The sequence below is a fragment of the Phoxinus phoxinus genome (genome assembly GCF_949152265.1).
Source record: "Phoxinus phoxinus genome assembly, chromosome: 5".
Taxonomy (NCBI): Eukaryota; Metazoa; Chordata; class Actinopteri; order Cypriniformes; family Leuciscidae; genus Phoxinus; species Phoxinus phoxinus.
In genome coordinates, this window is record NC_136880.1 from 35214865 (window position 1) to 35234724 (window position 19860).

Here is a 19860-nt window from a genome sequence, read left to right on the forward strand (position 1 = left end):
AAAAAAAAAGTACGGTACTTTGATTTCACAAGGAAGTAGTGGAGAAAACAAGGGATTTTAAAAGTTCAACAAACATGGAGAAAACGTTAACTTTGCAACAATGCATTCTGTTGTAGGCATCGGTGTGAATATGAGCTCTCAATGAGAGTCCAGCTCTCATTTTACTCTATTCCCACATGATTTTACATGACCCTCAGAAAGATCTTACACATTGTCATCTGCCAATGCTTAAGTGCCCTACATCTCATGTTGTGTGTATTACAGCGGAAAACTAAATAGACTGACTTTGGACTATTAGTCTAGACTCATGCAAAATTCATTAAGTAATGGAGTTGGTGGTTGGATATTGCAGTAAACTGTGTGATGCTGGTAATCTTTGTGCCCTTAAGACACCAAACCCTGGCTGAGTGATTTCAGAAGCTACTTGAGACAGATATATATGTTAAATATAATGTTAGGAGTGTAATAATTACAAATGTATGTTTTAACATCATAAGCACATTGAAAGCCTTCTTAAAACATCTTAAAAGAAGTCTATGTAGAAAATGCAAATACATTCTGCAGATTTTCACACAAAATCTGCACTGAAAATACTCAAAAGTCTGCTGATAACATCTGGGCACGTTGTACTTCATCTCTGGAAACTTGACCAGCGTTCACGATTTGGTGCTAACTGATAAGCATAGTCTACAAAAGATTTCATTCAAAATGAGATGATTTTCTGATGGTTCTGCGCTGCAAAGAGGGAACGTGGATGAACAATTGAATGAATGTAAGACTCTTTGAATTTTGTTATATTTATTGCCTATAAACTAATGCACAGTAAAGATACAAAATGAAAGATTTTCCTGTTGTTTTAGTGTTTTTATAGGCTTAGAGTAGAAAAATAATAGGACCAGAAGGAGGAAAATCCAATAGTATAATCACAATCTTGCAGTTCAACAGAAAAGGTTTATAAAATATACAGCTCCTCAGAATTATATAATATACAATATAAACAAGACATAAAGGACACTCTGTGTGTGTTTGCATATCTGTGTTTGTGTTTTTTTAAAGGCACTGGATTGACTGCTGTTTATTTCGGGGACTGGACTTTCTGCCTGCAGAATTCCAAAGAAATGCAACTGGACTTGATTTAAAATGTAAATACAACATAAAATATGCGGTTTGATGAACAGACATGTACATGTGGCACAGTTTAAAGCACAACAACAGAATGTGTGTGGAACATGATAGTGTCTCTGTCTTTGGTTCTTTTGCACTCAGCACTGAAGGGTCACTCTGTTTTTTTTTGTGCTGACGTTTATCCTCAAAGGCACATTTAGGAAAAGAGTTTGTCAGGAATGAGAGATCACCAGTTGCTGCCGTGGCTGCTGATGGATTGACAAGTGCTGAAACGTTTCTTCACTATTAGACTGATGTACGCCTTCATGAGCTTTGCGATGTCCATCACCTACAGAGACAATCAAATAGAGGAAACCATCGTTATTTTAATATCATTGATACATTATAGTTTTTTAAAGTTTAAATGTAATTTAATTTAGTTTAATTTGTTTTTATTTATATATTTTACACTTTTATTTTTGTTAAATAGTAACTTGTTTTTATTAGTTTTTCTTTAAATATGTATATAGTTTTAATAAATATTTATTTCAGGTTTAGTCTTAGTTATTTTAGTACTTCAAATTATACTAAAAAAAAATGAGAAATGAAATGAAATAATTAATGTTAACGTTTAAATTAATGTCAGTTAACTTTTTTTTTTTATTTTTTTTTAAGGTTTTGATTAAACTAAAACATGGTTATTCAGGCATTCAATATGACATACCAAAAACTAAAATAATGTAAATGTGAGTTGTGTTTTCCTGTGGAAAAACTTGCCATAACAATGCTAGTGTGTATGGGTGGTTGTTAAGTGGCAATGGTGGACAGTAATGAGGCATTATTACTTTAATACTTATTACAGGCTTTCCTGTAGCTCAGTGGTAAGAGCATTGCGTTAACAACGCAAGGTTGTGGGTTCGATCGCAGGGGATTGCACATACCTATGTATAAAATGTATAGGATAATGCAATGTAAGTCGCTTTGGATAAAAGCGTCTGCCAAATGCATAAATGTAAATGTTAATGTAATACTGTACTTAAGGACATTTTTCAAGTATCTGTATTCAAGCATTCAGTTTGGGAAAAATGTATTTCACAGCAAATCAATGCATTATGTCTTTTTAGTAAACTACAATGTTAAAGTAAAGAACTAAAGACTCGCTTGAATTTAGCGTCGTCCACTTGTGATCTGATCGACCAAAACGAATCTTTAATACCAGGTATAAAAACAGGGCCTTTGAGATATGATAGTGATATTAGATCCATGATGAATCATCATGACCCGCTTTTCTTTATCAATCGACCCGTTGAACTCGTTCAAAAACCACACTGAATGATTCATTCATGAATGGACTGATTCGATTGCTGCAATTCTCAAGCTAAGAACTACAAACTGATGAGTTAAATGTTTGAATCGTTCAGAGTGAGTCTTGAGTTAACAGATCACAGAATAAATTAGGTTTAAACTCAAATGATTCTTTAATGAGCGATAATTAAGTTACTATAAATAACAAATGTTAGTGTTGTGTATTGTAGGAGCATGGGAAACACTTTGTACCATGATAGTGTTGAAGAGCAGCTCTCGTCCCTCCACGCTGATCTTGTAGATGTTTGACTGCGGTGCACCAAAGGACAGAATGACCTCGTAGAGAAACACCTCCAGAGGCCACGCCTCCCCACGCTTGTACACACACACCCCCTTACGACTCACGCCCAACCACAGCTCTCCAGGATACACACCGTCGACACACTGATGCACAGAGAGAATAGTCAACTGGTTTAACATACATTATGAGGACCCAAAATTCTTATATTGTAATGTGTATTCAGGTTTCAGGCCACGCCCCACTACATTATGAGGACACCCCAATGCACACATACTAAATTATTTTTTTATTAAAAATGTAAAAATGCTAAAAGTTGTCTGTGATGGGTAGGTGTACCAACATGTGTGTGTGTTCTCACCTCCACATCAAAGAGGGTGGAGCCATATCCCTCCCATTCCTTGATGAGACCCATGTACTTTTTCATGGCTTGGTCCTGTTCCATCCCCTGCAGTTTACGCCATTTCTCCACCAAACAGCTTTTCAGCCCCGCCTTCTCATCTTGCAGCCATGCCTCTATGGCCCCAGGCTCCTCCCCTTGGCGCTGTCGCCCCAGTGACCCTCGGAAGCTCCGCCTCAGCGTGCCTTCCAGGAAACTACCTCTCTTTCTGTCTATGGATGGTGTGGCAGATGCAAAGCACCGTGCGGACTGCTGTACTCGAGCACGCAGACGGGCCATGGGGAACACCTGCTCCAACTCAGGCAAGACACTCTGCGTAGAGTAGTCTCCCAACAAATACTGCAGCCGAAGAGCAGCCAGAAACTGCAAAGTCTCTTCTGGGGCAGGATACTGACCCCTAATGACAGCTTCATGAGCCTGTGTGAGAGTGAGTGCGAGAGAGTGAGAGAGAGATTGAAATCGCATTTGTGAAACATTAACAGTGAAGAAATTGCCCTGAAAATCTTTTGTTTTTGGCTTGAAGGACAATAGATTTATGATTAAAAAAACTGTACATGAATGATTGAGTGTGTATTTGTGTGTGATCAACAGAATAAAAGACACATAATCTTAAAAAATGTGGCACTGTAGATGTGAGACTCTGAAAACAGTGAGACAATGCATTTGTTTGCATGTGCACATAGACCAAAAATCAGGCCATATATTGACTTTTAAAGACACTTTTTTTGTAATGACTACACAATGCTTTCAAATGCCACGTTAATGTAATTTTCTCTGCAATTATTTGTAAATGTGATTAAATAATAAATAAAAAAGTATACATATTTAAGTGATTGGCAGCCCTGTTATTTATGTGTTTTAAGGCAAGATATGAAACTGAAATCAGACCTGCTCAAACATGAATGCAAACTCCACACTGTCAGCAGGAACGCTCTCAGGTTCTGAGAAACAGAAAAGCTTGAAATAAAACTTCCAGCCCTCTCCTTCCTGTTCTTTATCTGCCAACCTGAATGAGAGAAATATAGAAAGTGAATGAATAATATCACAACATTTTTTCCCACATAATGAAAACAACAATAAAATGTGCTTTTAACAATGGTTTTTGGTAATATGATGCATACAATCTTCCTATAGTACCCGACGGAAATCACACCAGCTGATTAACAACCTACCGATACTCTTTTTTTCAGCCAATCAGAAAACACTCTCTTGCCTCATGTATTTATGTTTGCTCAAATGTCTTTATAGGGCAGAGGTTTAAATACTTTTATAGCACCTTTAAATCATTTTACATCAGATTAAGTGTTCTATATTGATGGTTTTAATAGTATATAGTTTGTATTAATTGAAAAAAGAATATATAATTAATATATTTTTTATTTAAATATAAAAATTTAAATAAATATAACATTTTAAGGTATGTTATTCAAGGTGAGACTCACTTCTCAAACTTAGCGAGGACGTCGGCCACCACAGTCCTGCTCTCTATGGCTCGGTCTGTGATGCCGTTATGTTCGAACAAAGCGAACATGTTCTTACAGTCGTCCATGGAGAGACCCTTCAGCAGCTTCTCAACCACCTAGAAACACACACATATATGGTTACTGTGGGTCTGAAGCTCACAGGTATATGTGTGTGGATGCGTTTTTGTGTTGTGTACCTCTCCTGCAGTTGTGTGTGAGTTAATGGTGATTTTGCAGGACCCGCCACCATGGCAGTAAACTGTCGATGTCATTTCCTGTCTGCTCAGTATGGCCCTCAGCTCCTCCTGTGAAGGAATGTATTCACGACCACGCACGTGCCGCAAGGCGTCTTGGGAGAATACAGCATACCGTTCCATCTCGGTGCCTGGGTACAGCTCTCGCGTCCTGATTAAAAAATCAGTCACAATTTATTTTTTAATTTATTAAGACAAAACAATATAAAAATATAATATATTCTTCAACAATTTATTGGTTATTGTATTATTGGCCCGAATTGTAATACTCTATCCTATTTGAGGTCTTTCTGACTTCTTTTTACTTGACTTCTGAATTATTTGATCAGACTGCCAAAGTTTTACACAAATTATGATTTTAAAATGCAAAATAACAGTATTTATTTCCACTTAATTTGAATTTAATTTAATTTAATTTAATCATTCACAGAATGAAACATGCAATGTAATGAAGTCATGTGACAATGTTGTGGACTACTGTTCGATTTCAGATTTTTTTTTTTTTTTTCACAAACTATTTTTATAAAATGGCCTGCAATAAATAGTATATACATTACAGATAAAAAAAAGTTTGGGGTCAGGATTTTTAAAATATTTTTTAAAGAAATTTCTTATGCTCTCCAGGCCTGCATTTATTTGATCAAAGGTAAAAACAGTAATACTGTGAAATATTATTGTAATATAAAATACCTGTTTTCTATGTCAATATAATTTAAAATTTAATTTATTCCTGTGATCAAAGCTGAATTTTCAGCATCATTACTCCAGTCTTCCGTGTCACATGATCCTTCAGAAATCATTCTAATATGCTGATTTGGTGCCCAAGAAACATATCTTATTATTATGAATTTTGTTTTACCATGATACATTTTTCAGGATTCTTTAATGAATAGAAAGTTCTTTAACATTATAAAGGATACATTTACTGTGTACTGTGCAGTAAGTAAGTATTGATATTAAATGATCTAATTTATCTCTCTTTTTTTAACCCTATGGCATTCTTCTGACAAGACAAAATACTCACTGACCTTTTCAAGTGAAATTTCAGGTATTTGAGAACACTTCTGGAGGCGGGGCTAAATGTGCAGCACATGCAGGCTATGACTCGCCAGCCACTAATGTGTGCGGGGCCAGCAGGCTTCGGGTGGTGTGCTGTCTGTTTGATAAGCTGGCAGAAGAGCTCGTCTCTTAGGGGTCGTAGGTCATGCGCTGTCTGCAGGAGCCCCTGGATGTGAGGGATGGGACTGGCTTCGGCCTCAAGCTGATGAAGAACATTGAAGATCTTGAGGGCCTCAGCCTGCAGCGTGCCGTAATTTCTCCCTTTGTCAGCTAAAAACATGAACAGAGTGACTATTACCGTCAGGGTGTATTAGAACATATATGTCAAGACACATTTATTTATATAGCGCTTTATACAAGACTGTTTCAAAGCAGCTTCACAGTAATAAACAGGAAAATAACAATGTTATTTAATATATCAATAGTCAATGTTGCAAAGTTCATTAATTGTGAAACAAACTCAATTTCAGCTAAAATACAGCTCTACAGAAGACATCGCAATTTTGATTAAATTCAGTTTAATAACAATGTGAATGTTCATTACTTATGAATCAAACTTAGTTCAACTTTTCCCAAAGTTTTTTTTCTCATCTAATAGTTTCAGTGCAGGCAAATTGATAATAATACTGAATAATAAGTGTATTTTAAATGTGTGTGTGAGTGTGTGTGTATTTCACTCACAGCTGAGCTGTGCATCTCCATAGGGTAAAGGCAGGAGGGCTGTATGTAGAGGGTGGTGTGTGTAACGCAGTATTGGGTTCCTCTTGTAGATCTGCTCCACCACCTCTGAATTCAGACAGTTCTCCTGAAAACAAACAAAGACAACAGTATTTCAATAAAATGATGTTAAAAAACATAAATGCATATGCACTCGTGTGCGTGTTACCTTGATGTCCTGTATAAGTTGCTGTGTGTGTGTATCCATGAGCGGTTTGCTGTCGATGCCGGTCTGTACAGCGCTGGCCCATCGACTAGCCTCCGTCTGCAGCTTAGAGTACAGCCTGTATGAATGCTTACGACCAAACACGCTCACGTTCCAGTAGCCTAGAAGCACACAAATATAGTATAGAGGCTGATAAAGATGCAAATGTTTGTTGGTATACTCTACTGTTTATGTGCATGCATGTGTGTGTGTGTGTGTGTTGCATGTGTGTGTGTGTGTGCTTACCGGTCTCTTTGAAGACTCTCTCATCAGGAACGATCACGGAGCAGAGGCTGTTAAGCACTAAAGAGCCCAGTTTAAGAGCGTTTCTCTCTGAGCTTTTATAATAATCCACAGAATTGTGAGTCAGCACAAACCAGCGCTTCTTCAGCTTAAGATTCCCACGACTGCTGCCCCGAATCTCTTTATACAACCAACCTGGAAACCAAAACAGAGAAACAGACAGAGAGAGATTTGACATATTTTCAAATTCAGTTTGTAGTTGAAGGCATCCTAACGTGGTGGTGTTGATTTGAAAGTGAACATTATAACATGTAATTGTGGTCTCTAAGCCATTTTTTCTCTTCACTCTTTCTTTTGTCCAAACTCTAAATAACCATCTTAAAAAATGAACCATCAAGTATGTAATACATATCGGTATAATTAATATTAATTAATATAATTCATATCATATCAATTAGGGTCATTCCGTGTGTCAACTCAACTAGAGGTCCCCAGTTCAAATGTTTAATTTTGTTCCTATTTTTTTCTGAAGAAAGACAAACATAAATTGTGTATTATAAATCAAAATATTAATCCACTATTTTGTAGGATATCTTTAATTTTGAATGTGAAATGTCACCATTGGCATATAATGCAACAATTATTGCAATATGATTTATTAATAGGCCTACCTATCTTCTGTATGTGAAAACTATAATTTGGATCCAAATCTCAGGTGAAAATACACATCCATTGCATTTATTAATTTGGTTGATTTGGCATGACCCAATAATGAAATGAATTTGTATATTAAACATTCCAAAAAGCATACAATGTGTCAAATTCAGAATAAAAATTATCATCTAACAAAACACCTATAAAGTTTTTTTGTTCATCCAGCTTTACTCTGATTCTATGACTGACTAGGAAGAGTGATGAAACATCCTCATACAATGAGAAATAACTAATGTAAAGTATTAAATGTATAAATAATCTACAGACAATCCATTAACAACTGAGCATGGCTTTTGATTTGTGCGTGCAGGTGACCTCTCACCCCTGATGATGAACTCCTGTCCTTGCACACGTGTGTCTCCTTTCGTGCGTTGGAGCAACGTAATCCAGTGATGCATTTCTTCTGCTGACTCAGCCATGCAATGTAGAACACGATGGGCAGTAATTATAACGAAGGCATTTGGCCTGGACAGAGAGAAAATGCAAAAACATTTTAAATATTTTATTGTCTACATGATAACGCAACTGTATTGTTTTTCTCAGAGAAAAAATAAAATGGTTATTGTGAAATTAGGTTTAAAAATTTACATAAATTTCGCAGATGCCTTTATCCAAAGCCTTATTACAAATGAGGAACATTACAAACTCTGATAGAGTCAACAATAAACAGTATAGTACACAAGTTCAGTAAAAAAAATTGAATGAGACTAAAATAAGTCACAGTGTGAAATATAAATTCATAATTACAAAATGTTGCAACTGAGAAAGTCACAATTGTTAGATATAAAGCAGCAATTATAAGAAATTTGTTTAAAAAAAAAAAAATAGTATACAATATAATAATATAAGATATATTATATATAATGTAAAATAATAGCAATATTTAAAGAAAGGTCAATAATACAAGTGCAGATCACCAATCCACTAAACTGCCTTTTAAAGTTTTTGTTTCAAAAGCAACAAGACCGATAGAGAGGACAGTGTGTGTGTTTACCTTTCTGGGTTGTCAGAGGCGCATACAGAATCAATCATTCCCACATCCAATGTGCCCTATGAAAAACACAAACATCTTTTCTAAATATCTTATGAATTGTCTCCAAATTTGTGTGTGGTCCTGGTAAACCCTACGTTGTGATCAAATTTCACCAAAAAGACAGTAATACCAGTCATTTTTGGCCTAGTGGGGACAATTTTTTGGACCCGATAAGGGAAATAATAAATTATGTTTTCTGAAAATGTAAAAATGCAGAGAGATTTCTGTTAGGGTTGTGTTTAGGGTTAATGGATAGATTATACAGAATAAAATCATTATGTCTATGGAAAGTCCCCATAAAACCTGTGTGTGTGTGTGTGTGTGTGTGTAATACTTACCACAGCATTCTGAGGATTTGCTTGTTCATCATGCATCTCTCGAATTTCCTGTTCTGTCGACATGTGCACCTGACTTAGCACGCTAAACCAATGACTGCACACAACACACAGAGAACAATTAAAAACCTCAATTCGGCGGTTTTACATATTCACTAAGTAAACATCAAGGCTTAAAGCACACAGAATTAAAAAACACAAAAAAATAACCACACTTACCTGGAATCTTCTGCAGTTTCTGCAACAAGGTGGTATGTTCTTCCTGGCATAACAATGTCAATCCCATTCTCCTTCCCTGTTACGTCAATAATCTCTCTAATAAAACAACACAAAAAGAACAGGTCAAGTCACCTTCATTTATATAGACTAGAGCTTCATACATTACAGATTGTTTCAAAGCAGCTTTACAGTTACAAACAGGAAAGTAATGATCAATGATGCAAACAGAATTTAACATCTGCTGTAAAGCAGCTCTAAAAAAGACAACAGTGTCATTATTCAGCTGAAGCCAGTTCAGTGTAGATTTAAGAGAAAGAAAAATAAATACAATTCGTTGTCTTTTTGCGGTATTTGTATTTGTATGTGCTATTAGTATTTTTGATTGATAGGTTAATCCCTTTAAAAGTGTCAAGAATAATGAGGCAATAGAGAATGGCCATAGCTCTCCAGATCTAGTGTCACACTGATTGTGACTGAACCTGAAACCTTTGTGTACTGAACTTCCTGAGCTCTTACTTAGCTTCGTGCATATCCAGCATGCCTTTCATCCGCTCCTCGGTGTCGTTCTCGTAGTAGATGAGTTTGCTCTGTCGCATGACGAACCAGCGGCGTCTCCAGTTGCGTCGAGAGAGTGTGGAGGATCCTCCGCCCTTCTTCAGCAGCCAGCCCTGTTTGAGCGCCTCTTGTCTGCTCCTGAACCACAGAAATGTTTCATCCTTGAGCACACACCAGCGACGCTTCCAGGAGTTCAACAGGCCACCTGCAACACACATCCAGGCACATTCAAGCTATTAAAAGTCATAAAATCTGTCTCTCCCAAGCAAATGACATTTTTGTCCTATTCAGATACACAAATAGTTATGGTTAAGATTTTCTAGTGAGTAGCGCTGGGTAGGCCCGCCCACTGAAATCTGATTGGTCAAAATCCTGCTCCACAAACATTAAACAATATTAGATTAAATTTAAACTTAAATTTACAAAAAATTATCAAGTAAAAAAAAAAACAAGCAGCACAAAACTAAGTTTTTACAAAACTAAATCTGAATTGAGTTTGAGCCTCTAAGTTACCTTCAGAAATATTTGGAAAACAAGGAAAAGTGATATAAATTTCATTACACTGTCTTGCAAGCATGTAATTAAACAAACATAATAAAGGGGAGGTGTTGAGAGAAGAGTTGGCAGGCAATTTACCTTTAATATAAAGGAAGCTGTGGAAGTAGGGGAGAGTGACACAACTATAGACAGAATCCCGTCGGTAAGATGATTCATCGTCGGTGTCAAACCTTTCAAAGTCATCTTCACTGTCCTCAAACTGATGGAAAGAAACAGGGGTACACACTCAGCAATTACATGTAAACAAGCATTAACATCACATGCTTTTAAAGTCATGAAATAACATTACTGAAGGAAAGAGCTGTGAATGTCAAGTACGCAACCATTTAAAAGTTTGGGGCGAGAAAGATTCTTTAATGTTTTTGAAATAAGTCTCCTATATTTATTTACCATGAGATTTATTTAATGAAAACAGAATTTCAGAATGATAGAAACAGTAATATTGGGAAATATACAATTTAAAATATTTTTTTTCTATTTATTTTCAAATGTAAATGTATTGTGATGGAAAGCTGAATTACAGCAGCCATTACTTCAGTCTTCAGTGTCACATGATCTTTCAGAAATCATTCTAATATGCTGATTTGGTTTGGATTCTTTGATAAACGGAATTTCATGAATTTCATGTGCTCATTAACCGACATCAGAGCACCGTGAACATGTAAATGTGTTGTTAAATGACAATAATGTTTGGGAAACCCTGCTCTACAAAAAAAACTTGAATCTTTTAATGAATCTGATTCATCAACCGTGAAGAATGTGTATGTAAAACTCACTGAAGATTGTGGCCCGTCTGAGCTGAAGCGATACGCCTCGGAGCTGACACTGGTGCTGGTTGCAAAGGAGCTGCGATGGTCACGTGACCAGTGGTCATTGTGAGGTGGGAGGCTGGGAGGTCGCATGATGAGGCCTCCATCATAATCATCTGCATCATAATCCGAATCTTCATCGGGAGGGATTAGCTCCGCCTCTTCTTCCTGAACAGCGTGAGAGTAGGTGGAGCCACTGCTTGAGGGTGGAGCATGATAGGCTGAGGGCATGATGATAAGCGGGGCTAAGGGCGGGGGCATGCCGTCATTAGCATAAGGATCCTCCTCAGAGGAATCGTCGCTGGTGCGGATTCCACTGGTGCGCTGGCCGTCGGAGTGGCCGTGCTCGCTGGGATTAGGAGAGTCTTTAAACCCGTCATCCACTCCCAGACCTTCATCCACCTCATCTTCCTCACCTCTGGCTACCCCCTGCGGTGAGCCACTGGATCCCCCCAGCGAGCTCTCGATGTTACGCACGCACTCGTCGATCTCATCGAAGTTGAGCGATGTGAGGAACTGCTGCGCAGCCTTGCAGGCCTCTTCTTCCAGCCTGCGCAGCTCCTGATCACGCAGCCACTGCAGACGATGCAACGAATGCGTGGTTAGACTCTGCTCCTGAGCCTCTTTCTGTCGCCGCAGGCCTTCAATCTCACGCTCCAAACGCAGGATCTCCTCCACCTGTGATGCCTGGTTTGTTTCTCCTTCGAACACCACCTCAAACACCTGCTCCGCCAGTGATTTCTCTGCTACAGGGCTCTCAGGAGGGCCGTTCTCACATGGGCTACTCTCTGGTACAATACTGTTCACTGGTGTGGCACTCTCAGGTAATACATTTTGAATCTGCTCATTTTTCATTCCTTCCTTTAATCTTCGAGCCTCCTCTGCCTGCATAGAAAAGACTGCGTTACCCAACATGCAATATAAACAGAATGTCACTTGAGTTGGTTCTGTTTTGAATTCTGCTTTAAAGCATAACTAAAAACTAAAGTGGTGGATGGATAGATGGATAGATAGATAGATAGATATTGATTGATTTTTTCCACTAACCGCTTGTGCCAAGAGCTCCAATTCGATGCACCGTCTCTCTCTGACAAATAAGCATCACAAGAAGATCAGAAACTTAGAAACTAACATTATAAACACAAACATAGGTATAATAATACAGGCAATGGTCCCCACCTCTCTAGTGCCTCCTGTTCTTCTCTTCGTCTCCTTTCCTCTTCTTCCCTCTTCCTCTTCTCCTCTAGAAGGTGAATGTAGAGCCGCCGTGCCCTTTGCCCTCTGAGCCTCTTCTGTAGGGTGATAGTGGCCCAGCGCATTGTCTGGAAGCGCCGGCGCCAAAACAGTGCACGGTAGTTTTTCTGAATGACAACAATGCACTGCAACAGCCGCCTGTATTGTAACCTATAACCAGCAGAGGGCAGAGAGAAAAACAGAGGGAGTACATTAGAGTTGACACCAAGCGCGAGTAAGATTATGTGCATTTGCATGTGTAAGTATATTTACCGTGCTCTATAACCCAATATATGAGCTTGGATAATTGAAGCCGCTTTGAGCACTTCTGTTTCTCTTTGTTTCTCTAACCGCAGCTCCAAACTCTCTCTCATAAACACCTACAAAAATAAAAACCAATGAAATGCCATCCTTTACACCAGATCCACCTATCATGATGGATCTAGAGTATGAAACCAATAAATTATTAGGTTAGGATCCAAGCATCTTTCAACCTGCAAATTTTTTTAATTGCTTATGCACCACCATATTTAGTTTCTCACCTTGGTTTTTCCCAGCTGCCATTCAGCACTGCTGTTGTCATAGATCTGCAGCAGAAGGAAGCACCGCCCCTTGATGTCATCTGATAAAGCCACGCCCCTCATCAACACATAGTACCTGGCAAAAACAAAATAAAACTGTGATTGAACTGTACTGCAAAGGTGGTTCACAATAAAGTCAGTTAACACTGTGAATCATGGGGACAGAACAATGCAAAATTATGATACATTGTGTGACCAAAAATTGGGAACGTTTTGTTGCACATCCACCTGTCAGTATTTTAGACAAATCCAATTCTGCTTATATCAAACTGACCGGTCTCTTTCCACAGCCTAAAAATGTATCTTACTTTTATACGCCAATATTGCATTTAACTCTGTGTCCATGTATCCACTATATGAATACCATTCAAAGATGCAGGAAATGCAGTAAAAACAGAAAGCAAGCAGTAACAGCACAATGTTAATTCTGGGTGTCAAACAGCGTGAGTTTTGTGAATAAGACGCATTCTATTAAAAGTGTTATTTGCATAGAAAGGAGGACTGTTTGGACTGAAAAGAATGACAATGACATTTAACCTAAAGAGGTGTCAGAAAACCTTAACCTTTTTTTTTTTTAACCCTGTTGCATTTTCATTTGATAAAAGTGATGTAATGGAACATTTTCAGAATTAATCATTTTTCAGTAGGAATATGCAAGTTTATCATATTTGGGGCACAAACCTGGAACAGAAATCATTGAATGTTCTCCTGACTGGAAACCCAGAGCGTCTGATTTTAACCGTCTCCAACATCCCAGAATATCTCAGCTGGTTGAGGACTACAGACTGCTCAAACTGATCGGGCATCTGCGAAAGAGAGTGACAGAGACATTTGAACAATTTAAATCACCACATTTGCTCCATTTAAAAAAGTGTTTCAGTTTCAGACTCAAAAGTTAGAGGTCATAAATCTAAATTTGCAGAATTAATTCCGCTTTCAAATATAGACTGGTTGAGTTTTGAGTGGATTCATTCTTCAAACACACTAAGTGGGCCATCATCACCCCCTCTCCCCCTGACCTCCGACCCTGTGTGGGGGTGAGGTCGGAAACGGGGCGCAGAGATCCCCGCTTCTAAATGTCATCTCTGTGGAAGGAGGAATAAACCAGAAGGACTGGCGAATGAAAGTGAGATGAAGAGATGAGTGGTGAATGAGCACTGTGAGAGGAAGGTCAATACCAACACACACACACACACTCACACAATCATTCATTATAGTTAGAGGCACATTAACATACTGATACATGCAGCACAAGTCACAGAAAGCAGACAGGATCAATGTCAGAGTACTTCATGGGGGGAGGGACAAAGTCTCTCTTTAATTGTCTCCCAGCAAAACAAATACTAGCTACATATTACATATATTAATAGAATAGCTCACTCAAAACTGAGAATTCTGTCATCATTTACTCATCATCATATTGTTCCAAAACCTGTATGACTTTCTTTCTAAAGTGGGACACAAAATAAGATATTCTGAAAAACGTATCAGTGTTTTTGCACATACAATGAAAGTTGTTTTGGACCACATTGACTTTCACGGTATGGGCAAAAACATTCTTCAAAATATCTGTGCTACAGAAGAAAGAAAGTCACAGGTTTGGAACGACACAAGTAAATTATGACAGAATTGTAATTTTTTGGGTGAACTACCCCTTTAGGAATCAAACCATGAGAACATAGCAAACAGTTTTCATAAATCTGTTCTTTAATAAGCAAAAGCTTCTTAATTATCCAACAGGTAAACAGATAGACAGCAGTCAGACATCTGGAAAAACTCTCAGCATCTGTCTAAACACCACTGTATCAGCTTTGTTCTTCTACATCAACAATGTAACTGGCTACTGGCTAAACGTTTAGTTTAATAATATATGAACTCGTCTCTTACTGTACAGAAAAGTGTCCTTTCTCATCCTGTGACCGTCAGCAGCTCCGAGTGAGTGTATGTTCACAACAAGCCAGAGATCAACTGGTCAGCTCACACACACACCCCCAACCCCTCCGCTCTCATTCACACACTGCTGGTTACCATGGAGATCAGACCCATGCTGGGCTAATTTGTGCTCGAAGGGGGAGGGGGTGTTAGAGGGAAATGCATTGTGGGTAAAAAAGGGGTAGAAGCCACCCCAGCTGTTTACATTCAAATAAAGTGGGGGGGGACAGTGGATAGAGAGACATAGACACACAGCTGAAGTGAACTTGACAGAAAGACAGACATACAGACATATATGGAGATGTCATACAAAATTGTACATTCAAATTAATTAATTAATTCATTAGCTGTTTATAATAAGCTATTTTTAGTAAAGAATATTTTAATTTGTAATTAATTTTTAATATTTAGATAAATAGAAAACAGATAAATTAATAGATATCATATATATGTTTTTGTAAATTAGATAATAATAAAAATATATGTATACATTTTAGTTAATAATTTAATTGTTTTTACTATAATAAGTCAAGTCAAATTTAGAGAAAAAGAGGAAAGAAAAAAATAAGACAAAAGAAAATTCAAATCTAGTAAATTTTTTTGGTGGCAAAAGAAAATTGACATCTGTTTGATTTCACTTATATTTTCTTGAGGAATGATTTTTAAATATTTAATTTTGGATATAAGCAGACAAAATGTTACACATAAGTAGCTGTACATTATTTAGTTTTTATTAAGTCATCATGTTAGTGTTAACTGTTATAATAAATATTCTACATTATTAATTATTACATTATTTGTTAGCTTTCTCTTTTGCTTTTTTACATTTTATATACACTATATACTTGTGCCTTCTGCACGAGGCAACTGCATATTGATTTACTTCGGCATAGATTTGAAAGCGACAGTAGAATGGAACAGAATTGATGTGTCCCATTAACACATTAATTCTGCACTGACCTCAAACAACTGAACAAAGAGGTACGACCAAACACAAAACACACATGTAGTCTGACATCTGCTGTAGAGTTAATAGGCAGTCTGCTGAATGGCCTCGGGTCCAAAGCAGTCGGAATAGAAAAGTGTGCTGAGCATGTGTCTGTGTCTCTCAAAGGACTCCTATATCTCCACACTGAGTTTATGATCTCCCTCTGTCACTACTGAATGAAAACACACAGAGATATACAGCCACACACAATCGCCATCTGATAGTGTGTGTGTCTAATTGGTGAGTTTGTATTAGATGTCTGCACTTGAACCCGGCCCATAAACATGACCAGATCCGAATCCTGAAGTGATAATCTAAATTAATTTCAAACCTGAACCCAACATAAACCCAATGTTATAAAAACTGACACAAAGTAAGTGCTCATAAGTGCTCATATGTTTGTGTCTGTGACACATACCTTGCTATTGTTGGGTTTAATGCAGCGTACAAAGAATGGATTGGAGGCACTAAGGTTGGACATCAGGGAGTGCAATGAATTCTGGGTAGACAGAAATAAATCATTTGTTACAAGTTGTTTAAAAAGTTGTATACCAAATGCACTTACTGGGGGTTTCACAGACAAGGCTTAAGCTAGTCCTGGACTAAAATGCATGTTTTAGCTGTATTCACGGAAAGCAACTTCCTCTGACATTTATTAAAATATGTCAGTGCCACTGTTGTGTCTCAAGATTTTTTTCAAAAGGTAAGTTTATAAAAGCTACTTAAATGATCTAATTGAACTAAGGCCCAATCTAGCTTAGTTTAAGCCCTGTCTGTGAAACCAGGTCATAATATACTAATAAATATTTGATGTTTGAGGTTATTAGAAACAAACGATAAACATACAATCACTTGTTACACTTTTTAAAGTGTAAGAGTAAAAATTGCATCTTTACATTCACTTACATTTAAATGTAACTGTTGTTTACCTGTTCTAAAGCATCATCAGAGCTGTAGTTTCTTACCTTGAATTGGGAGCTAACTGTAGGTCTGCGAAACTTTGAGCCACACTTGACTGTGTCCTGTCCAGTCCAGGTGTTCACTCGCTCAAAGAGATCATACACAAAATCCAACCTGAGAGAACAGGAACATGTGAATCAATGGCCTCGGTGAGGACAGTTACACAACCACACACACACACACACACACACACACACACACACACACACACACACACACACACACACACACACACACACACACCTGCTCTCCCTGAGTAAGTTGAGAATATCATCTCTGAATGTGTCTCTGTTCTTCTCCAGGATTCCTCTGACATCATACACAACCTGCGGACAAAAAGCAGGATGTTAACCAGAGAAATGACACCTGCAATGCTGACGTATGGTAAAAAACAACAACAATATATATATATATATATATATAATTATTTTTTTTCCGTTATTCTTTTGCTAGTTGAAGATGCATACTGTGGAAGTTCAATCCAACTAAATAAATAAATAATAATAATAATAAAACCGTAGACAGGGTACTGTACCTCTCCTGCATAGTGCTTGATTCCAAACTGATGAACTGCAACACGAGGCTTAACATAGAACTGATTCCTCTAATGAGATGGAGAGAGAAATAGATTAGTGATTATAGTTATCATATCCAAGTTGATGATTATGCCCAATATTCATATAAGTGGTTGATCAATACGAGTTTGTTTGGTCCCCTCCATTTGGTGCATTCCTACCTACAATTCTTGCCCAAGCAAACCTAGTGCCCTTCAGAAAAAAATCTGTGTGTATGTGTGTGTGTGTGTGTGTGTGTGTGTGTGACGTACAGAATGCTGGCTATGGAGTTTCTCTAGCAATGTGCCATCAGTGCCTTTAGGAAAATGACTCTCCTCATTCACGAGAGCAAGCAAACCCAACTTCTGCAGAGAAAACACATGCACAGACAGACTCAGATCTAGAACGTCATAATGTAGACAGTGTTTTTCAGTGACTATGTTTGTGTTTTTACCTTTTCTATGAGATCAAGGCACTCTCCATTGTCCATCCAGTTGACATCATCCCAGACCAGCCCTTCTCTATGAACGCAAACACAAAGAAAGTATTAAAACGGCAGAGAATTAGTGCACCCTGTGCTTTGGTTGATGGTGCTGGTGATACGTTGGGTGTGTTTATATTTGTAATGACTTACTTGTTGTACTCAAGCTGTTCTAGAGAGAAAATGTGCTTGTTGAAATACTCCTGTAGCTTCTCATTTGCATAGTTAATGTTGAACTGCTCAAACCGGTTCACCTGAGAGGGAGAATGGAAATAAAAAGAGTGGAATAACATTAGTATTGACCAGTGGGTTAAAACCTCTGTCTGAAACTAGTCAGCATGACTCTCACCTCAAAGTTCTCAAACCCGAAGATGTCCAGTATACCTATGGATCTGAAGTCTTCACTGCCATTGATATGGTTGTTCAATTTACGAATGATCCAAGTGAAGCACTGAGAGTAGAGAGCCATCGCCATAGAGTCCCGTGAGTCCACCGCCTGATACACACACACACACACATGCATATTTGTGATGTTATTCTGACTACAGACGGGTATTTAAGTATTTATTATTTAATTAAACATGACAAGTTAAGGTTTGAAACGGAATAATGAAAACAATTCAAAAGACAACATATTCCACATGAAGTTTTTTTGTGTGCATTTAAGCCATTTGTAGCAAAATCCTGAAAAAGCACTTTTTTGTGCCAAAGGCTATTTTTTTGTTAACATATTGGATTTCTTTATTTAAAGATGTATATATATAATAATCATTTAACAATTTTTATATTTATTTATTAAAATATATATATATTTATTTCTAAATTTAATTGCTTTACTGCTTTTATTGTGTTTTTACTTTTAAATTAAAAAGTATTTGGAAATACTGTGTTAAGAGGTCAAGTTGTAATGTTTAATGGGAAGCAAACTTTAAACCTGTGTCCATACAGTAATAAAAGGGTAAATGAGGAAGGTGCAATGTTTAATAAAGATTTGCAGTTACATGTAAAGTCCTCTAGAGGTAGTGAGAGTTCCTGGACCTGTTTCTGGTGACTACAGAAGTATTCTGATGAAATCTATATTGTGCCTCTATTGCACTGCTGTACTTAATAAAACACTTTTCTCAGTCTCTGTTATATGATGGACTTGAGTTCTGGAGGAATTTTAATTTCATTATTTTTCTTACACTTAACTTAATACACTGGCATATTGTTCCAAACCCAAGACTTTCCTTCATCTCCGAAACACAAATTAAGATATTTGAATGAAATCTAAGAGATTTCTGTCCCTCCATTGACAGTCCACGCAACTACCACTTAGACGCATTAAAAAGTTAATAAAAAGATGATGAGTGTGTAAAATTTGTTTGTTTGTTTGTTTAGTGAGTGTGTAACGCCCCTGTTACCTGCTCTACGGTGAGGGGTGTGGTGATCTCCTCTCCTCTGAGGATCATGGATCTGTGGGTCAAAACTTCAGCCAGCTGGGTACAATCCAACCCCAAAAGATCTGCAGCTTTACTGAGAGCTGCACATACACAGATTGTATGAATATGAATATAATGCAATTATCATCAGTACAGCAATGTAAAAAAACAACAAAAAAACTCATGAACGCAACAATGAAAAAAAGAGAAACAGAGCTGAAGAAGTGTAGAAGTGATTACCTGCTTTAGAGCAGACTTGTGCTCCACCTGCCGTTAAAAACTCGATGTTTCCCACATGCAGGATTCCCGACAGGAGCCTCAACACCTCCTTGATGTTCTCTTCACCAAATTTCATTGTCCTCAGAGCATTCTAACACAAAACAGTCAACCAGCATTGAAACACAAGAGAACCACATATTTTATATACTATCTTTTAGAA

The 19860-nt window shown here is 37.5% G+C and overlaps 1 protein-coding gene across 2 annotated transcripts in view; it reads right to left on the minus strand.

Annotated features, from left to right (window-relative positions):
• Nucleotides 1-783: 783 nt before the first annotated feature.
• Nucleotides 784-19860, minus strand: part of myo10 (myosin X) — a 42693-nt gene continuing 23616 nt past the window's right edge. For both annotated transcript variants that reach the window (XM_079613647.1, XM_079613648.1), the window contains 32 exons: nt 19662-19791; nt 19404-19522; nt 18350-18496; nt 18154-18254; nt 17974-18040; nt 17792-17884; nt 17501-17569; nt 17209-17291; nt 16971-17079; nt 16424-16504; nt 13767-13891; nt 13047-13161; nt 12778-12884; nt 12451-12675; nt 12319-12358; nt 11239-12156; nt 10541-10661; nt 9866-10109; nt 9350-9445; nt 9134-9227; nt 8757-8812; nt 8085-8227; nt 7052-7243; nt 6770-6927; nt 6565-6688; nt 5853-6153; nt 4768-4975; nt 4550-4686; nt 3996-4113; nt 3069-3524; nt 2662-2853; nt 784-1453 (listed from right to left, as the gene is read on the minus strand). In XM_079613647.1, the coding sequence (XP_079469773.1) occupies nt 1352-1453; nt 2662-2853; nt 3069-3524; nt 3996-4113; nt 4550-4686; nt 4768-4975; nt 5853-6153; nt 6565-6688; nt 6770-6927; nt 7052-7243; nt 8085-8227; nt 8757-8812; nt 9134-9227; nt 9350-9445; nt 9866-10109; nt 10541-10661; nt 11239-12156; nt 12319-12358; nt 12451-12675; nt 12778-12884; nt 13047-13161; nt 13767-13891; nt 16424-16504; nt 16971-17079; nt 17209-17291; nt 17501-17569; nt 17792-17884; nt 17974-18040; nt 18154-18254; nt 18350-18496; nt 19404-19522; nt 19662-19791 (5271 nt within the window). In that variant the 3' untranslated portion in view covers nt 784-1351. The remainder of the gene's footprint in view (nt 1454-2661; nt 2854-3068; nt 3525-3995; nt 4114-4549; nt 4687-4767; nt 4976-5852; nt 6154-6564; nt 6689-6769; nt 6928-7051; nt 7244-8084; nt 8228-8756; nt 8813-9133; nt 9228-9349; nt 9446-9865; nt 10110-10540; nt 10662-11238; nt 12157-12318; nt 12359-12450; nt 12676-12777; nt 12885-13046; nt 13162-13766; nt 13892-16423; nt 16505-16970; nt 17080-17208; nt 17292-17500; nt 17570-17791; nt 17885-17973; nt 18041-18153; nt 18255-18349; nt 18497-19403; nt 19523-19661; nt 19792-19860) is intronic.